At 39.8% G+C, this 15,508-nt stretch overlaps 3 protein-coding genes across 4 annotated transcripts; all 3 read right to left on the minus strand.

Annotated features, from left to right (window-relative positions):
• Positions 1-248: 248 nt before the first annotated feature.
• Positions 249-3,491, minus strand: LOC108043941 (endoplasmic reticulum metallopeptidase 1-like). The gene is made up of 11 exons (XM_017122760.2): positions 3,471-3,491; positions 2,726-3,411; positions 2,579-2,663; positions 2,395-2,515; positions 2,176-2,330; positions 1,736-2,113; positions 1,381-1,676; positions 1,247-1,316; positions 1,038-1,184; positions 476-964; positions 249-410 (listed from the first exon to the last, which is right to left on the minus strand). Exons 1-11 carry the CDS (start codon positions 3,489-3,491, stop codon positions 249-251), a joined length of 2,610 nt encoding a protein of 869 aa, XP_016978249.2.
• A 1,633-nt stretch (positions 3,492-5,124) lies between these two features.
• Positions 5,125-8,429, minus strand: LOC108043940 (endoplasmic reticulum metallopeptidase 1). The gene is made up of 11 exons (XM_017122759.2): positions 8,321-8,429; positions 7,565-8,253; positions 7,421-7,505; positions 7,244-7,364; positions 7,030-7,184; positions 6,586-6,969; positions 6,231-6,526; positions 6,101-6,170; positions 5,897-6,040; positions 5,345-5,836; positions 5,125-5,286 (listed from the first exon to the last, which is right to left on the minus strand). Exons 1-11 carry the CDS (start codon positions 8,417-8,419, stop codon positions 5,125-5,127), a joined length of 2,697 nt encoding a protein of 898 aa, XP_016978248.2. The 5' UTR covers positions 8,420-8,429.
• Positions 8,430-9,601: 1,172 nt separating this feature from the next.
• LOC108043949 (endoplasmic reticulum metallopeptidase 1-like) lies at positions 9,602-14,043 on the minus strand. 2 transcript variants are annotated; one of them, XM_017122770.2, is made up of 11 exons: positions 13,667-14,043; positions 12,381-13,057; positions 12,241-12,325; positions 12,061-12,181; positions 11,851-12,005; positions 11,410-11,793; positions 11,056-11,351; positions 10,932-11,001; positions 10,724-10,870; positions 10,180-10,668; positions 9,602-10,118 (listed from the first exon to the last, which is right to left on the minus strand). In XM_017122770.2, exons 1-11 carry the CDS (start codon positions 13,679-13,681, stop codon positions 9,957-9,959), a joined length of 2,601 nt encoding a protein of 866 aa, XP_016978259.2. In that variant the 5' UTR covers positions 13,682-14,043; the 3' UTR covers positions 9,602-9,956. The 2 variants fall into 2 exon arrangements, with proteins under 2 accessions (XP_016978259.2, XP_016978258.2); XM_017122769.2 differs by lacking the exon at positions 13,667-14,043 and adding an exon at positions 13,122-13,183.
• Positions 14,044-15,508: the final 1,465 nt, after the last annotated feature.

Genomic DNA, 15,508 nt, shown 5'->3' on the forward strand with positions numbered 1-15,508 from the left:
TAATAAAGCAATATACATCGATGTTTTATAATGGGTTTGGACAATATTAAAACTAATCTTACCACTAAGGCGCCAATCTTGATTTCACTTGCGATAAGTGATTTTTATGATTTCACCTTCGCAACCGAATGATTGCTGCCAAAGTTATAGACCTCGTGCCGGTCAATATAGATAAGGTAGAGTGGCTTCAATTTGAAGTATAATTACTAATTTAATTTTTATTATTAACGATACACCATAAAGTTGAATTAAAATATGTATCGATGGTAGTCCGCTGGCCATTCAATTAGGACAGCGGTCTCGGGGAAAGTTTCGGCAAACTTCTGAGCGGTGAGATCGCCTTTAGTGTGCATAAACTGTCTGCCAATTCCGATTTGTGCGAGTGGTACGTTGAAGTCCCCATTGGATTTCTAGAAAACAAAAGAAGATTCCATTTGATACAATTTACTTGTAACCATTTGCGGCAACGATCTACCTTTATCTCTAGGGTTAAGTTTACGGGAGATCCATCCACGCCGTAAGTGAAGAATAGATAATAGGGCGGGGTACTGGACAAATAGCTATCAAGTAACGTCCAACTGCTAATGGTTACGTCCTCAAAGGGCTGGATGTACAGAGTGGAATGGTCCGTGAAATTGATTTTGAATTCGAGACGGACGGTTAGGCCATCTTCCAGAACTGTTTTGTTCAGGAGCTCCAAGGGTTTATCCGTCGCAGGTTCAATGGGTATTTCGCGGGCCAGCCAAGTTCCATTCAGACGACTCTTCACATAGCGGGAATCGGGATAGGGCACCCCGCACATCATGTACTTCGCACAATCAGATGCCATGCTCACCATACCAGTGAGATCCACATTGGCTTCCACCAGGGGAGCACTACCACGACGATCCTGGAAGTTGAACAGATATCCAGACTCATCCTTGCTGACGGTTCCATCATATTCGTAAAAGGTTCGGCGCACGTGCTGTAAAATAGGTATAGATATCAGTTTATTAAGGATACTCAAGTAAAGATCCAACTAAAGTGATATCACTTACCAAATAGTAAACCCTTTCAACATTAGTCTTAGCACGATATGGGTAACCGATATCCGTGGAGCTGGCAATGGAAATAGTGGCAGCAGTTACGGATAGCAAAGCCAGAAGAATCAAGCCTGATCGACGTGACACGTTTATAAGCAAAATCTAAAGATTATACAATTATATGGTTAAAGGGCTTGATAACCTAAAGCACTAAGTCATCTTACTAAAAAGCCCATCGAAAGAATAGTTCCCAAGGCGGCCAAGGCAGAAATGATCAAGTCGGGATTGGTGGTCCTATTAAGGATTGAAAACATACAAATCAGAAGCCATTCCCTCTTCAAAGCCAAGTCATACTTACTGTCCAAAACGACCCATCATTGGGGTAAGAACTACTATGAATGTGTAAAAAAGATAGCTGTTGTACAGGAACGGGCAGACCTGGATCACCTTTACAATCCCCGTCCATGAAAAGCCACGATCCTGCAGAGTGGTCACCAGATTAAGACCTACGGTAAGGACATAGAAGACAAGGGTCCAAGTAATGATATAGGTAGTACGCAGGCCATAATAATTTATGGCAATGCCAAGAATGGACAACACAACTGCGTGTCCATGGAGAGCCATTTGCAGTTGGTGGGCATAAGTAAGTTTTTCCTGTATGTAAAATTATTAGTTACTCTACCAAAATCACAAGATATTTCATTATAACTCACATTCTTCTGCAGCTTAAGGTATATAACACTGGGCAGAGCAAGTCCCACGAGACTGGGGCAAACATACAGGCCGAGGGAAAGTGCCGGAGTGCTGAAGTAGGTGAGGGATAGTCCGTTCTTGTCAAACATGTACGCAACCACTATGGGCAGAGCTAGTCCCAGTACAAAAGCAACCACTTGGAGCACAAGGATGAGGACAAACCAACTCAGGACCTGGGCGGAGGTTACATTGGAAACGTCCGCAATTCGCAGGAGCGATACATAAACCAGAAAGATTGCGATTCCGGCCACGGCATAGTTGAGGGTTTTGCCATCATCAGCCGAGTAGCTAACAAAGAACAGTCCTAGGACATCAAAAAAGATTGCCTTTCCGGTTTCCTAAGACAACAAAAGATTTAAAATGGCTGAAGAACAGACCTAAGGTGATTATTAAGACTTACAGTGGTGTCAGCCAATTCTGGGGCATTGGCTAGGGAACGAACAAGGCCCAAAAGATTGTCTCCCGTGTTTTGAATGGAACCCCGTGGTATAACATCATAACGATCGTACTTTGTGTGATAGACGAAACCGTTGCAAACCAGACCAATATCATACCCTGCGTTGGGAAAGGGGTTTATCAGCACTAGTACGTTTAGATATCTATAGGTTTAAAAGCTTACCAACGAGGTTTCCAAAGTCGGAGAAAATATCAAAGTCAGTGTCTGAGGGTACGATGCCAGTTTGGAAAATTTCCTCAGCCATAGTGGTAGCAAATGGATGCTCAGCGTACTTCTTGTAGTACTGAAAGACATAGATCGATCGATTGGAATTTCATCTTTACAAAGATAATGTTAAAGTAATCACCTTGAGAAGCCACGAGTTGTTGGGTCCCGTCTGGAATAAAAGCTCGCGACATCCACTTCCAGCTGCGTCCAAATTAATTACGACCCTTCAAAAATAGAAAATAAGTTAACCCTTTTAAAGACTTATCAAAAATCTCTTTAAACTGACTTGCAGAATGGCGCCCATTTGTGTGAGCTGATGAAACCATGCGATCCCTGAAGCGAATTCTCCTCGGAACCGTTGAACAGAAAGATGATTGTGTGGTCAAACTTGTCGGTGGAGGTTGTGATGATTCTGATCACCTCAAGCATGGTCACGATCATGTGACCCGCATCTCCGACAGACGGACTCGTGGGCTTTGAGTCAAAGTGGGAGTTGACCAGCAGGTAATTCTGGCTCGTACTTCCCTTGGGCGTTACTTTAACCACTATATTTTGCACGGCCTGGTACTGGTACAGCGCGCTGTTCCTCTCATACGATCCATAGGCAATTTGGTGGTCGATCTCCATGTCGAAATAGTCTTCTCGGACATTTGCTTGGATTAGTGCCAGTTCCTTTAGTAAAAATTGTACCGTTTTGTTCTCATTTCCATCGCTTCCGACCAACTTGATGCCGATCTTTGCGAAGTCGTATAGATTCTCCTGGGCTCGTTCGGCGATGAAGACTCCCTTGGAGGCGTCCTCGAAGGTGTTGCCCTGGGGCAGGCGGTAGAACAGTGGGACCACGACTGCCAGGAAGAGGGAAGCCCAGAAAAGGACGAAGCCGCCGGCCATGTACCAAGGAATTTTGGGGATCTGCGTCCTTTTCCCCACATTCTTCTTCACAGTGGCCGATTCGATAGAATCCTCCGTCAACTAAAAGAATATTTCACTGATGTTAATAAGGACTTTTTTAATTTTTTGTTTTTTATTACAAGAAGGTCTTTGTCACCCATTCTGCTGCTTTGTCGCTGCGGCTCAGAACGTTTGCTCCATCAGAATGGAACTCAACAGAAATGGAAGGCTTTTATATTCCGAAATCGTCTGGACTTTAACTAACCCTTGAAGGTGAGTTAGCTTATTAGTTATCGTACATACGTTTAGAAATTTAGATTATGGATTATTACCCATTTTTTTTAAAGGAATCGAGGGTAGAACGAAAATTACTGTTACTAACTCAAATTTATACATTTTGTATAGCCTTGCAGGGGGTTTTAGTTAAACTAGCTGTTTTTGAATATATTTTGTATATCTCGATTTTTGTTCTAATCGGATTAATTTATATTATAGCTGGCATATATCTGCCATACTAGCCATATGGTTCTAATTTATCAATAGTAAACATTCCAAATCACATTTTTTTATGTGCACACTGATCAAGTTAAAGGATATTGAAACCGTTTTCGTTGTAATTAAAAGAAAATTATTTGAAGAAATAGGCAACACGAATGCGATTTTTAACTTATTATACATTTAAAATAAAATTATGAGTCATTCCCTTTTAAAATAAAAATTCTATTTGGATCGAATAATTTAAATTTCACTTAAAGTCTTTTTTAATTGTTTAAGAAAATAATTAGAATTAATCAAACGCCTCGCCCACCGAACAAAGAATGATCTTAATCGAAAAGTCTCAAGCTGTTTCACACGCCTTTGTAGATAACGAATCTTTATGGTTCCAGACCCACCACAACCAAATGATTGTTACCGATGATATTAAACGCACTCTATTGAGTTCAAGAGTTATTTTATGGTACAATAATTTAGGGTGCACTGATAGCATTAGCATAAAGCTAAATCTAAAGTTTTAGTACACTTCAAGAGGGTATTATAATTTCAAACAGAAGGTTGCAACGCAATGGAAACATTTCTGATCCTATAGGGTATGCATATATTCTTGATCAGCATCACCAGGCGAATCGACCTAGCCATGTCCGTATGCCAGTTTCTTCGCAAACTAAACCCTCAGAAATAGTATTTAAGTCAGAACGAGCCGGATCGGAACAAAACGAAAAAAAATCATAACTTCGTAGTTTCCATATACTTTTACTTTTATAAATATCGGAAGGCTATATGATACATCTTCGAAGTTAAAATTTCGCATATTTAATTTTTGTAAGCTGCAAGACAACTTTGATTCCTTTTTGTTTTTATTATTGTTTTAAAATATTTGGGTCTGAAGAACATTGGTCAAGTAACTTATGGTCTTAAATTACGTTTGTTAAAAACTATAAGAAAAGACATAAATTCAAAAGAATAGTATTTTTCTTTAGAAATTTTAGAGGGTCAAAAGCGTGATTTTAGACTTATAATTTAATAGGCAAAAGTGTTTAGAATAGTCTATATTTTAATTTTTATATGTATTTAGAATTTAAAGGTAGCTATCCGGAAAAAAACTCTGCAAGGAATTAGAGTATCGTTCGTAACGGTAAATAAAATCATACCAGGGTGTGTAATAAAACTAAGTTGTGCAATTTTGAAAAGTTCTTTTAAATGTCAATGTATATTTTTTAAAATAGAAGAAATTATTAAAATGCAAATTATATATTTTTTATGAATTTATCTTATATTTTGTTATATAATAACAATTTAATATACATATTTCTTATAGATAGCTGGCCACTGAATAGTCACGGCGTAGTCTGGGAAAGATTTGGCAAACTGCACGGCTTCGTCATCGCCATCAACGTGCATATACTGTGCCGAAATTCCTATTTGGTAAAGTGGGACATTGAAGTCGCCATCGGTTTTCTAAAGGAATAAATTAAAATGAAATCGTGAAATTAACCATAATGTTCGATTCGCCTACCTTAAAATCGATGTAGAAGTTCAGTGGAGTATTGTCGATACCGAAAGAGAAGTAGATGTGATACGGAGGCGAGTTGGTGGTTAAGTATTCCTCAAGGAACGACCAATCGCTGACGGTCACATCCTCGTTGGGCTGGATGAAGATGCTGGTGTGATCGGTGCAGGTCAAATTGAACTCGAAGCGAATGGTCTGGCCATCGGCCAGCACCGTCTTGTTAAGTAGCTCCAGAGTCGGTTCCGCTGGCGTCCAGACGGGATTCTGTCGCGGCAGCCACATGGTGGCATCCATTGCCTCCACCCAACGGTGATCGTAAAGGGGCATGCCGCACATCATGTACTTCGCACAATCGGACGTCATGTTGACCAGGCCGGTCAGATCCACATTGGAGTCCTGCAGCGGAGCAACTCCGCGGCGATCCTGGAAGTTGAACAGATATCCGGACTCATCCTTGCTGACGGTTCCATCGTACTCGTAGAACACCCGACGCACTTGCTGTAATTCATGTGGATGTAAGAAGTGCTCATCCTTTAAGGAATAAGTTTGAGTACTTACCAAGTAGGGAACTCTCTGTACGTTGGTCTTGGCGAGATAGGGGAATCCCAAATCGGAACTGGCAAAAGACACAGCAGCGGCGGCCACGGCAAACAGAGTCAAGAGAACGAAACCAGATCGGCGGGACATATTAACCAGTAAAATCTGAATAGGATTAGCCAGAGTTTAGCATAGTTAGAGAACTCAAGTAGAAGGGAAACTTACCAGAAAACCCATGGACAGTATGGTTCCCAAGGCAGTCAAGGCACCAATGATTATGTCCGGATTGGTGTCCCTTAAAATGAAGTAATCCTTTTCAATCCTGTCTTAATTATCTTACATCTATAGAACTTACTGTCCAAAGCGTCCCATCATTGGAGTGAGTATCACAATGAAGCAGTAGAAGAGGTAGCTGTTGTAGAGGAACGGAGCGACCTGGACAATTTTCAGGATGCCCGTCCACGAAAAGCCGCGATCATGCAGGGTGGTCAGCAGATTGAAAGCCAAGGGGATGACGTAGAACACGAGGGTCCAAGTAATAACGTAGGTGGTGCGCAATCCATAATAATTGATACCAATGCAGAGGATGGAGAGCACAGCGGCATGTCCATGGAGAGCCAGTTGAACTTGTTGGGCAAATGGAACCTTATCCTGTACACATGATAATATTGTTAGTCTCCTAAAGTCATAGCAATAAAGACTGAACTCACATTACTCTTCAGCTTCAGATAAATGAAACTGGGCAGGGCAAGTCCAAGGAGACTCGGGCACACATACAGGCCGACCAAGAGCGATGGAGTGGCATAATAGCTGAGGGAGAAGCCGTACTTGTCCAATCCATAAGCCACTGCAAGAGGCAGGGCCAGACCCAGAACAAAGGCCACCACTTGGACAACCAGCACCAGGACGAAGGAGCTCAAGACCTGCTCGGAGCTGACATTTGACTTATCAGCAATGCGCAGCAAGGACACATAGACCAGGATAATGGCGGCTGCAGCCACGGCATAGTTTAGCTTCACACCAGTTTCGGCCGGATAGCTGATGAGGTACAAGCCCAGGACGTCAAAAAAGATGGTGTTTCCTCCCGGGTTGGCCTAATTTACGGATTGGAAAATGTCAGATGAAAGGTTTCTTAGGGTTATAGAGTAACTTACGCTGGGGTTTCGCAACTCGGTGGCATTGGACAGGGTTCGAACCAGACCGAGGAGGTTGTCTCCTGTGTTCTGAAGAGCAGCCCGGGGAATCACATCAATGCGATCGTACTTGGTGTGATAGACAAATCCATTGATGCACTGGCCAATATCCAGACCTGCCATTCAATCGGTTTAGTCCTTGCAAACATTAAAGTCAATTGTTAGTTTAGCTTACCAACAAGGTCTCCGTACTCCACGAAAATATCAAAATCGGTGTAAGAGGGAACGAGACCAGTTTGGAAGATTTCCTCAGCCATGGTGGTGGAGAAGTAATGCTTGGCGCCCTTTTTGTAAATCTAGAAAATAATAAAATTAATAGTCGGTATATAAAAGTTAATCTTAAGCTTCTTACATTGACCAGCCACGGGTTGTTTGGTCCCGACTGGAACATAAGTTCGCGACCTCCGCTGCCAGCTGCATCCAGATTGATGACAACTCTTTAACAAAATAATTGTTATAAGTCTGAACTTCAGTTGTTTCCTATCCTCAAACTTACTTGCAGTTCTTGGCCCATTTGTGGTAGGCAATAAATCCGTGAGATGCCTGCAGCGAATTCTCCTCGGATCCGTTGATCAGAAAGATAATTGGGTGCTCGAACGATTGCTTGGACGAGGACATCACTCGCAACACTTCCAGGATGGAGACCACCATGTGGCCATCGTCGCCGGTGGAGGGACTGGTGGGCTGGGAGTCGAAGTGACTGTTCACCAGGATGTAGTTTTCGCTGGTACTGCCCTTGGGCGTCAGCTTGACCACGATGTTCTGGATGCCCTGGTACATGTTGACAAGGTTCCATTTCACATACGCACCGTAGGCATATTGCAGGTCGATCTCCATGTCAAAGTAATCAGTCTGGACATTTTCCTTGATCAGATTCAATTCCTTCAGGAGAAACTGCACAGTCTTGTGCTCGTTTCCATCGCTGCCGACCACCTTGGTACCGATGGCTTCGAAGTCGTAGAGATTAGCCTGGGCACGTTCGGCGATGAAGACACCCTTTGGGGCATCCTCGACGGTCAGGGGCTCAGGGAGGCGGTAGAAGAGGGGCTTCACAACTGCAATGAAGAGCAGCCCCCAGAACAGGACGATGCCACCGGCAAAGTACCAAGGAAGTTGGGAGTACCCTTTTTGTTTTTTTCCATACTTTCTAGGTTTGACTCCTTCTTCAACGGGTTCATCTAGAATCTAAAAGAGTTTGGCAGACAACAGTTTTTAGTTTGTTTAAAAAACTCAATTCTACAATTGTCCTTACTAGTTTATCCTTGTCACCCATATTTTTGGTTTGTAGACACAGTCGAGCACACTGTCTTACTTTCAAAAAGGGAGCCAAATCGAGACTGACTGGAATCATATCGCAGCCCCTTTTATATCCCTAAAATAATCAAGAATATTTAATCATATCTTTAATTTTTTTATAGCTCAAATCTCTCTTATTCTTTCTTCAAAAACTGTAATTATAGCGAGGGTAGTTCAATAGGAACAAACCCTTTTTTAATTGTTCGTAATATAACGTAACAATTGTTGTAAAAAGAACAAGAAAGGAAACCAGCTTCAGCAAGCCAAAGGTTATATACCCTTTCAGTTAAAAAGAAAAGTATTCTATATAACCACTGGATTTCAATTTGCATGCGTATATATACAAAAACAATGAATTATATTATTTTTATAATTATTATATTAATAGTCCGATATTTATAATTACTATTACATTACTATATCTCGGAATGTTAAAAACAATGTTTTCTTAAATTTATTTTTACCGTTCCAATACGCTCCTGTTGATGAAGACGACCGATCCAGCCCGATCCGACTTATATAATAACTGCCATAGAAAGAATATTTTTGGGAAAGTTTTATTGTGATAGCTTTGCTTAGAAACGGATAGACGGATATTGCTAGAATTTTCCATTCCAGTTCACCGCGATGATAACTTTTGATCTTTTGAAATTATCATACCGACTGCAAAAGAATAAGAAGCAAAAATATATATTGAACAAGTTTACTTAATAAACGAAATTGTTTGGAATACTCTCCCATTATTAAATTATTTAAATATGTTAACCGACCTACCTTTATAACTATTCAAACTGCTCTTTTTAGGGCCACGCATTTTCAAGTGTGTAATAACCATAAAACTTGCCAAGTTCGATTTCTTAGCGATAAGAAATATGGGATTGCTTTCATGCCCAGCGCAACCCGACATAAGTTGTTTCTAAGTACCAAGTACCTACAATTATTTCTTACTCATTTGATGCCAGTCCGTGGCATCGAAGTGCCTAATTGTAGGTAATCTCAATTATCATGACTTAATTTATGGGTTGATAAAATGATCATTTTAATATGAAACACGCGATTGGCAATAAAGTTGTACTTATGTATGCCTTCATGATAAGATGTTGATATGTTCGTCCAAAAAGGTAATTAATAATAAAATATAATGATATAATTATAAAAATAGCTTTAAGCATATACATGTACGTCTTTATGTGACAAGACATTTGCCTTAATATGTTGTTTATTTACTTCAAAGTCATTCTTTTAAGATGGTATATTTATTAAGTATTTCTGTATTGTTCTTGGCATAATTAACTTAAACGAGTAAATAATCTTGGTAATATAAAAAATCTAGAAATATGTATATACATCACGGGGATTTCCACTTATCTGCAGACGTAGTCATATAATTAAGATTACAATTTTTCCATAATTTCCAACAAAAAAAAACGGGGTGTTCTGAGAAGATGGACAAAAAATTGTATTATTGGCACTTGTATTGCTGGTGTTCTTTAATATGCTTGTGTATTATATGGTTTTAGTGTATCGATAGTAACATTGGATGAGATGGCTGGTTTTCCGATTCAAATGTATATATAAGATGTTACGCTTTCTTAGAAAATGAATCGTTGATATGAGGTCGGCCACTCAATCAGTACGGCATAGTCCGGAAAGGACTGGGCGAATTTCTGGCTCAGTTCATCGCCCTTGTTGCCAATAAAGTGTGAGCATACGCCCAACTGGAATAGGGGAACACGGAAGTCGCCATTGGATTTCTGTGCGCGGAAAGAATACAAATTAAATGAAGAAAACTTTAGTTATGAAGGGCCAACTCACCGATAGGTCGATAAAAAAGGATAATGGCGAGTTATCCTTGCCATAGGAGAAGTAAACATGGTAGGTAGTTTGCTGACCAATGTATTCCAGTGGAAAAGACCAGTTGGTAATGTTCACGAACTCATATGGTTGGATGAACAAACTAGTGTGATCCGTAGTATTAATCGTGAACTTGAACCGCACTGTGGTCTTGTCAGACTGGATAATTTTGCTTAGGAGCTGCAGCTTAGGCACATACGGAGGATCGATCAATTCCTCTCGAGGCAGCCACATGGCATTTAGACGATTCTTAACCCATCGGTGATCGTAAAGTGGTTGTCCACACATCATACGCTCCTCGCATTCAGTTGCAATGCCCACCAAACCAGTCAGATTTACATTGGTTCCTTCCAAAGGAGCGGGTCCACGACGATCCTGGAAATTAAATAGGTAGCCGGAGTCCTCTTTGCTAACATTGCCATTGTATTCGTAGAAAGTACGTCGCACATGCTGAAATATGAATAGGATATAAGCATCTCTTTTAAAATGACTTCAAAATACCAACCAAATAGGGAACTCGCTCTACGTTGGTTGCTGCCCTATAGGGAAAACCAAGGGGAGTGACTGTGGCTAAGAAAATGCTGACTCCAAACACGGTCATCAGAGTGAGTAAGATCAGGCCAGGTCGACGGAATATGATTACTATAGGAGCCTAAACACATAATAATTATTGGGTTAGTTGCAATATAGATCTTGCTAAATGTTATTCTCACCAAGAAGCCCATTGCCAGGACAGTTCCCAAAGCGTTTATAGCAGACATAACCAAATCCGGGTTGGTTGACCTGTAAGTGAAATCATAAGTACTTTGGAATCAGTACATGTTTCTACTAGCCCACCTGCCAAAGCGTCCCATCATGGCAATCATTGTCTGGATGAGAGTATACAACAGATAGCTGTTGTACAAAAACGAAAAAAGTTGGAAGATAACTACGGCTCCAGTCCACGAAATTCCTTGATCGTGCAGGGTGGTTATCAGGTTGATGGCCAGGGGAATAATGTAGAAGAGGAGAGTCCAGGTTAACACGTAGGTGCTTCGCAGGCCATATACCGTCAACCCGATTACCAAAAGCGCCAGTATAAAGGCGTGCGCATTAACAACCATATGCAGTTGTTGGCGAAAGTAGGTCTTGCTCTATAATTAGTGTTATATATTAGGCTCTATTGAAATTTTTAAACTAATCTCTACTTACGTGACGCGGCAGGTCTAAGAAAATGTATGGTGGCAAAAGCAGGCCAAACAGACTTGGGCATACATACAGGCCGAACATTAGCTCCTTCGTGCTAAAGTATGTTAGGCTCAGCCCGTGTTTATCAAAAAAGTTTGCAATTAATATGGGTAGTCCAATAGCAAGCGAAACAGCGACAACCTGTACTACTAAAATTAGGAAGAACCAGCACACCATAAAACTAGTAGACACTTTGGAATGATTTGCCATGCGCCCCAGGGACAGGTAGATTAGAAGTAAGGCTGATATGGCCACAAAAAAGTTTAGAACTATGCCAGTTTTATTGGTGTAGTTCACGAAATATAGTCCCAAGACGTCAAAAAATACAGAGGGTCCTTGCTCATAAGCCTACGAAATTATTTGAAAGTGTACTTTAATTAAACTTATTGGTTTTAGGAAACTTACAGCAGTATTTTCCAGTTCAGTGGCATTGGATAAGGCGCGAACCACACTGAGCACATTTTCACCCATACTCTGAACAGAATTAGATGGAATAATATCATAGGTATCGTACTTCGTGTGATAGGTGTAGCCGTTGATATTCTGAGCCATATCCAGACCTATGTAATGAAGGTGTGAGTGGTTAATATATATTAAAGTATTTTATATACTTACCAATAAGCCCACCGTATTTAGTCAGAATACCGAAATCCGTATCAGAAGGCATGGACCCAGTTTGAAAGATCTCCTCGCCCACTGTGGTGGCAAATGGGTGCTTGGCACTCTTCTTATAATACTGAAAGGCAATTTAAGTTTTAAGTGGCTAATAAAAAAAGGAAGCTTTGCATTGCTTACATCTACTAGCCACGGATGGTTGGGCCCAGTTTGAAAGAGTAGCTCACGTCCTCCACCGGCACATCCTTCTAGATTGAGAAACGCTCTAGGAGTTGAAGATTTAACTGTAGTACAAGTGTTAAGCTTGTATCCCTACTCACTTGCAGAATGGAGCCCATTTGTGTTGGGTAATAAAACCATGTGAAGCCTGCAGAGGATTCTCCTCGGCCCCGTTTAGCAGAAATATTATTGGGTGGGTGAACGTTTGCCTGGTGGTGGACATCACACGCAGAACCTCCAGGATAATGGCCACCATTTGACCTGCATCGCCGGCGGAAGGACTCGTTGGCTTGGAATCGAAGTGGCTGTTGACCAGCAGGTAAGTTTCGCTAGTGCAGTTCTTGGGACTGAGCTTTATGACTATATTCTGCACTCCCTGGTACTTATTCACCATGGTCCAATGAATGTACGATCCCGAGACCTCCTGGAGATCGACTTCAATGTCAAAGTACTCGTCCAGGACATTCTTCTCGATCAGAGCCAGTTCATTTAGTAGGAATTGAACAGCCTTGATCTCGTTGTTCTCGCTGCCAACCACCTTTGGTCCGATTTTGACAAGATTATATAAATTGTCCATAGCCCGTTGGGCAATAAAGACACCCTTGGAGGCATCCTCGACTGACTTGGGATCGGGAACGCGATGAAACAGTGGCACTACGACAGCTAAAAAAAGGAGCAGCCAGAACAGAATAAAGCCACTGGCCAAAAAACAGGGTCCTCTCGCATTTCGTAAACTTCTGCCCCCTTTTTTTCGGAGAAACTGGGTTTTGTCCAGTACCTGAAATATAAAGGGTATGAATTATTCTAATCATAATTTAACTAAGCGGTTTAAAATCCTTTACTAGGTTTTCCGTATCGCTCATTTTGCAGCTCAGTACAAGGCTCCCTCTAAAATCCGACTAAATGAACAATATGCAATGGTAACTGCCTTTAAAAACTAAAAACCTCTGACTTTGATTTCATATCTAGTTATGGCTGCAATAAAAAATAAGCTTTTTGTGACGGTTAGCACATGTTTATACATATCTACATATATCTAATAGTACGTGGTGTAAATAAATTAAGATATTCGAACTGCTTTTATTGGGCATTTATAAGGCAAAGGAGCTTGCGTAAATAGGAAAATAATCAGTGAGTAATCAGTAATCTGAGCGCTCGAATATGTCAACTATGTACATAGATACATATGTGTATTGTATTTAATTTCTAATTTAAATTGACCTTTAAGAATGCCAAAGAACTACCCGAACTTTCATGCAACTGATTTATGAGATTATAACCACAATTAAGTAACTGCTGCTATCAAACAATTAACGTTATCTCAATGGTCACTTATTTATTGGACAAAAGTTGAGCTTTTCCTTTTAAACACTTGCTTAACACTTACACTTGATATATCCATATTCAAATTTATTTATTTCGGTATACCCAAAGTATTCAATGTTGACTGATGCTAGTCCGGCCGACCACTGGATTTTTAGCACAATCGATTTGCCAGATTTCACTGAGCATTATACGGGGATTTCCCTTTTTCAGACTTTATTCTCGTACGTACATACATATGTATACTAGATCGAAGTGCATACTCTTACATAAATTGTATATTTATGACCACTTAATATAATCAAATGCCGGTATACGATTAATCTAAACAGAGGTTATTGAATATATTTGTTATAAATTATTCTTTTGTACACTTAAATTGTTTGCATATATATAAAAAATATATATACATAGTAACAGAGCAGACTGCCGTGCGTGTTTTCGCGTAAAAAGTTTAGTCGAAACTAAAAAGAGAATAAAATAGACTCACTCATTTCACTTATTCTCTTACTTTGCTGCAGCCTAAAGAGAGAGTGAGAGAATAATCTTAAACCTCTCTCGAACAAAATGATCATACAAAGATTGAGCAATATATATTTTTATACCCGTTACTCGTAGAGTAAAAGGGTATATTGTATTCGTGCAAAAGTATGTAACAGCTAGAAGGAAGCGTTTCCGACCCTATAAAGTATATATATTCTTGATCAGGATCACTAGCCGAGTCGATCTAGCCATGTCCGTCTGTCCGTCTGTCTGTCCGTCTGTCTGTCCGTATGAACGCTGAGATCTCGGAAACTATAAAAGCTAGAAGATTGGAATTTTGCATGTAGATTTTAGAAGTTCCTACGCAGCGCAAGTTTGTTTCAAAATGGTGCCACGCCCCCTTTAACGCCCACAATCGCTTATATACGATTTTAAAAATTTAAATATTTCGGAAAAGTAAAAATGCAGTTTTATTGTGTTTATCAATACCTATCGAAATGTAGAAGAAATTTTTCAAATCGGACCATTCGTTAAAAAGTTATGCGTGATCAAAGTTTCTAGTCTCCATCTCCCTCGCACTCCCTTTACCTGAGTAACGGGTATCTGATAGTCGGGGCATCCGACTATAGCGTTCTCTCTTGTTAAATTTTGTAAACTAATAAAAACACAGGGAATTCACTGTATTAATTGATGTTCGCTACAGAGGTGGTGAAGAAAACGCCGTATTAACAATTATCTTTTTTAATTTTTAATTTTTAATATTACTACTTTTAATACTACTACTATTTCAATCTATCTGTAAGTAGACATATGTAAGAGTGGGTTTTAGAATGCCACATTGCCATATTACCAAAATTATTTTACTATGAACATTCGGCGGCTTGTGACGCCCACAGGGTGTACTGTGCATTAAGTTGGAAAATAAAAGAAGTCAACAAAATTCCAATTACACTGGACAAGACAGTTTTTAGTGGACGGATATCAGCATCAATTTATATGTACTTATATAAACATTTACAAGAATTCTTTATTTTGGAAATGTTGTTCTTAATGTTAATGTTGTTTTTATTTTTAGTTTTTTAAAATGCAATAAAAGTGTTTTTACCAAAGAAATTAAATGATTATTTTTGAAGATTTCGCATTATTCCTTAGATTTAAGGAATTTTTCTTTATTTTTAGGTTTTTCATTAGATTTAATTTTGTTAACATTTAATGTACAAAAGATTACTAGAGTATTATTATTTTTCTGAACATGCTGTTTTGTGTGGCGATGTTAGAGGTCTCAAATTTATATTTTGACTTTCCCCTCAGTAAAAATGGCTTGAAGAAAATTAACGCCCCACTAAATCCATTATAAACCAATTATGACAGATTTACGATTATATCTCAATTGTTTTATAGTTTATTAACACATTTATTGGTT

Source organism: Drosophila rhopaloa, unplaced genomic scaffold (assembly GCF_018152115.1).
Source record: "Drosophila rhopaloa isolate 14029-0021.01 unplaced genomic scaffold, ASM1815211v1 contig_115, whole genome shotgun sequence".
In the NCBI taxonomy this organism is placed as follows: Eukaryota; Metazoa; Arthropoda; class Insecta; order Diptera; family Drosophilidae; genus Drosophila; species Drosophila rhopaloa.

Bases quoted from the DNA above. Each gene is read 5' to 3' on its own strand.
- LOC108043949 (XM_017122769.2), bottom strand. From the start codon at position 13,142: ATGAGCGATACGGAAAACCTA. The intron at 12,006-12,060 runs GTAAGTATATAA...TTCATTACATAG, and splicing joins TAAATACGGTGGGCTTATTG to GTCTGGATATGGCTCAGAAT. The intron at 10,871-10,931 runs GTGAGAATAACA...TTATGTGTTTAG, and splicing joins TCCTGGCAATGGGCTTCTTG to GCTCCTATAGTAATCATATT.
- LOC108043941 (XM_017122760.2), bottom strand. From the start codon at position 3,491: ATGGGTGACAAAGACCTTCTT. The intron at 2,114-2,175 runs GTAAGTCTTAAT...TTGTTGTCTTAG, and splicing joins CAGAATTGGCTGACACCACT to GAAACCGGAAAGGCAATCTT. The intron at 965-1,037 runs GTAAGTGATATC...CCTATTTTACAG, and splicing joins TTGAAAGGGTTTACTATTTG to CACGTGCGCCGAACCTTTTA.
- LOC108043940 (XM_017122759.2), bottom strand. From the start codon at position 8,419: ATGATTCCAGTCAGTCTCGATTTGGCTCCCTTTTTGAAAGTAAGACAG. The intron at 6,527-6,585 runs GTGAGTTCAGTC...TCATGTGTACAG, and splicing joins ATCTGAAGCTGAAGAGTAAT to GATAAGGTTCCATTTGCCCA. The intron at 5,837-5,896 runs GTAAGTACTCAA...CATGAATTACAG, and splicing joins TACAGAGAGTTCCCTACTTG to CAAGTGCGTCGGGTGTTCTA.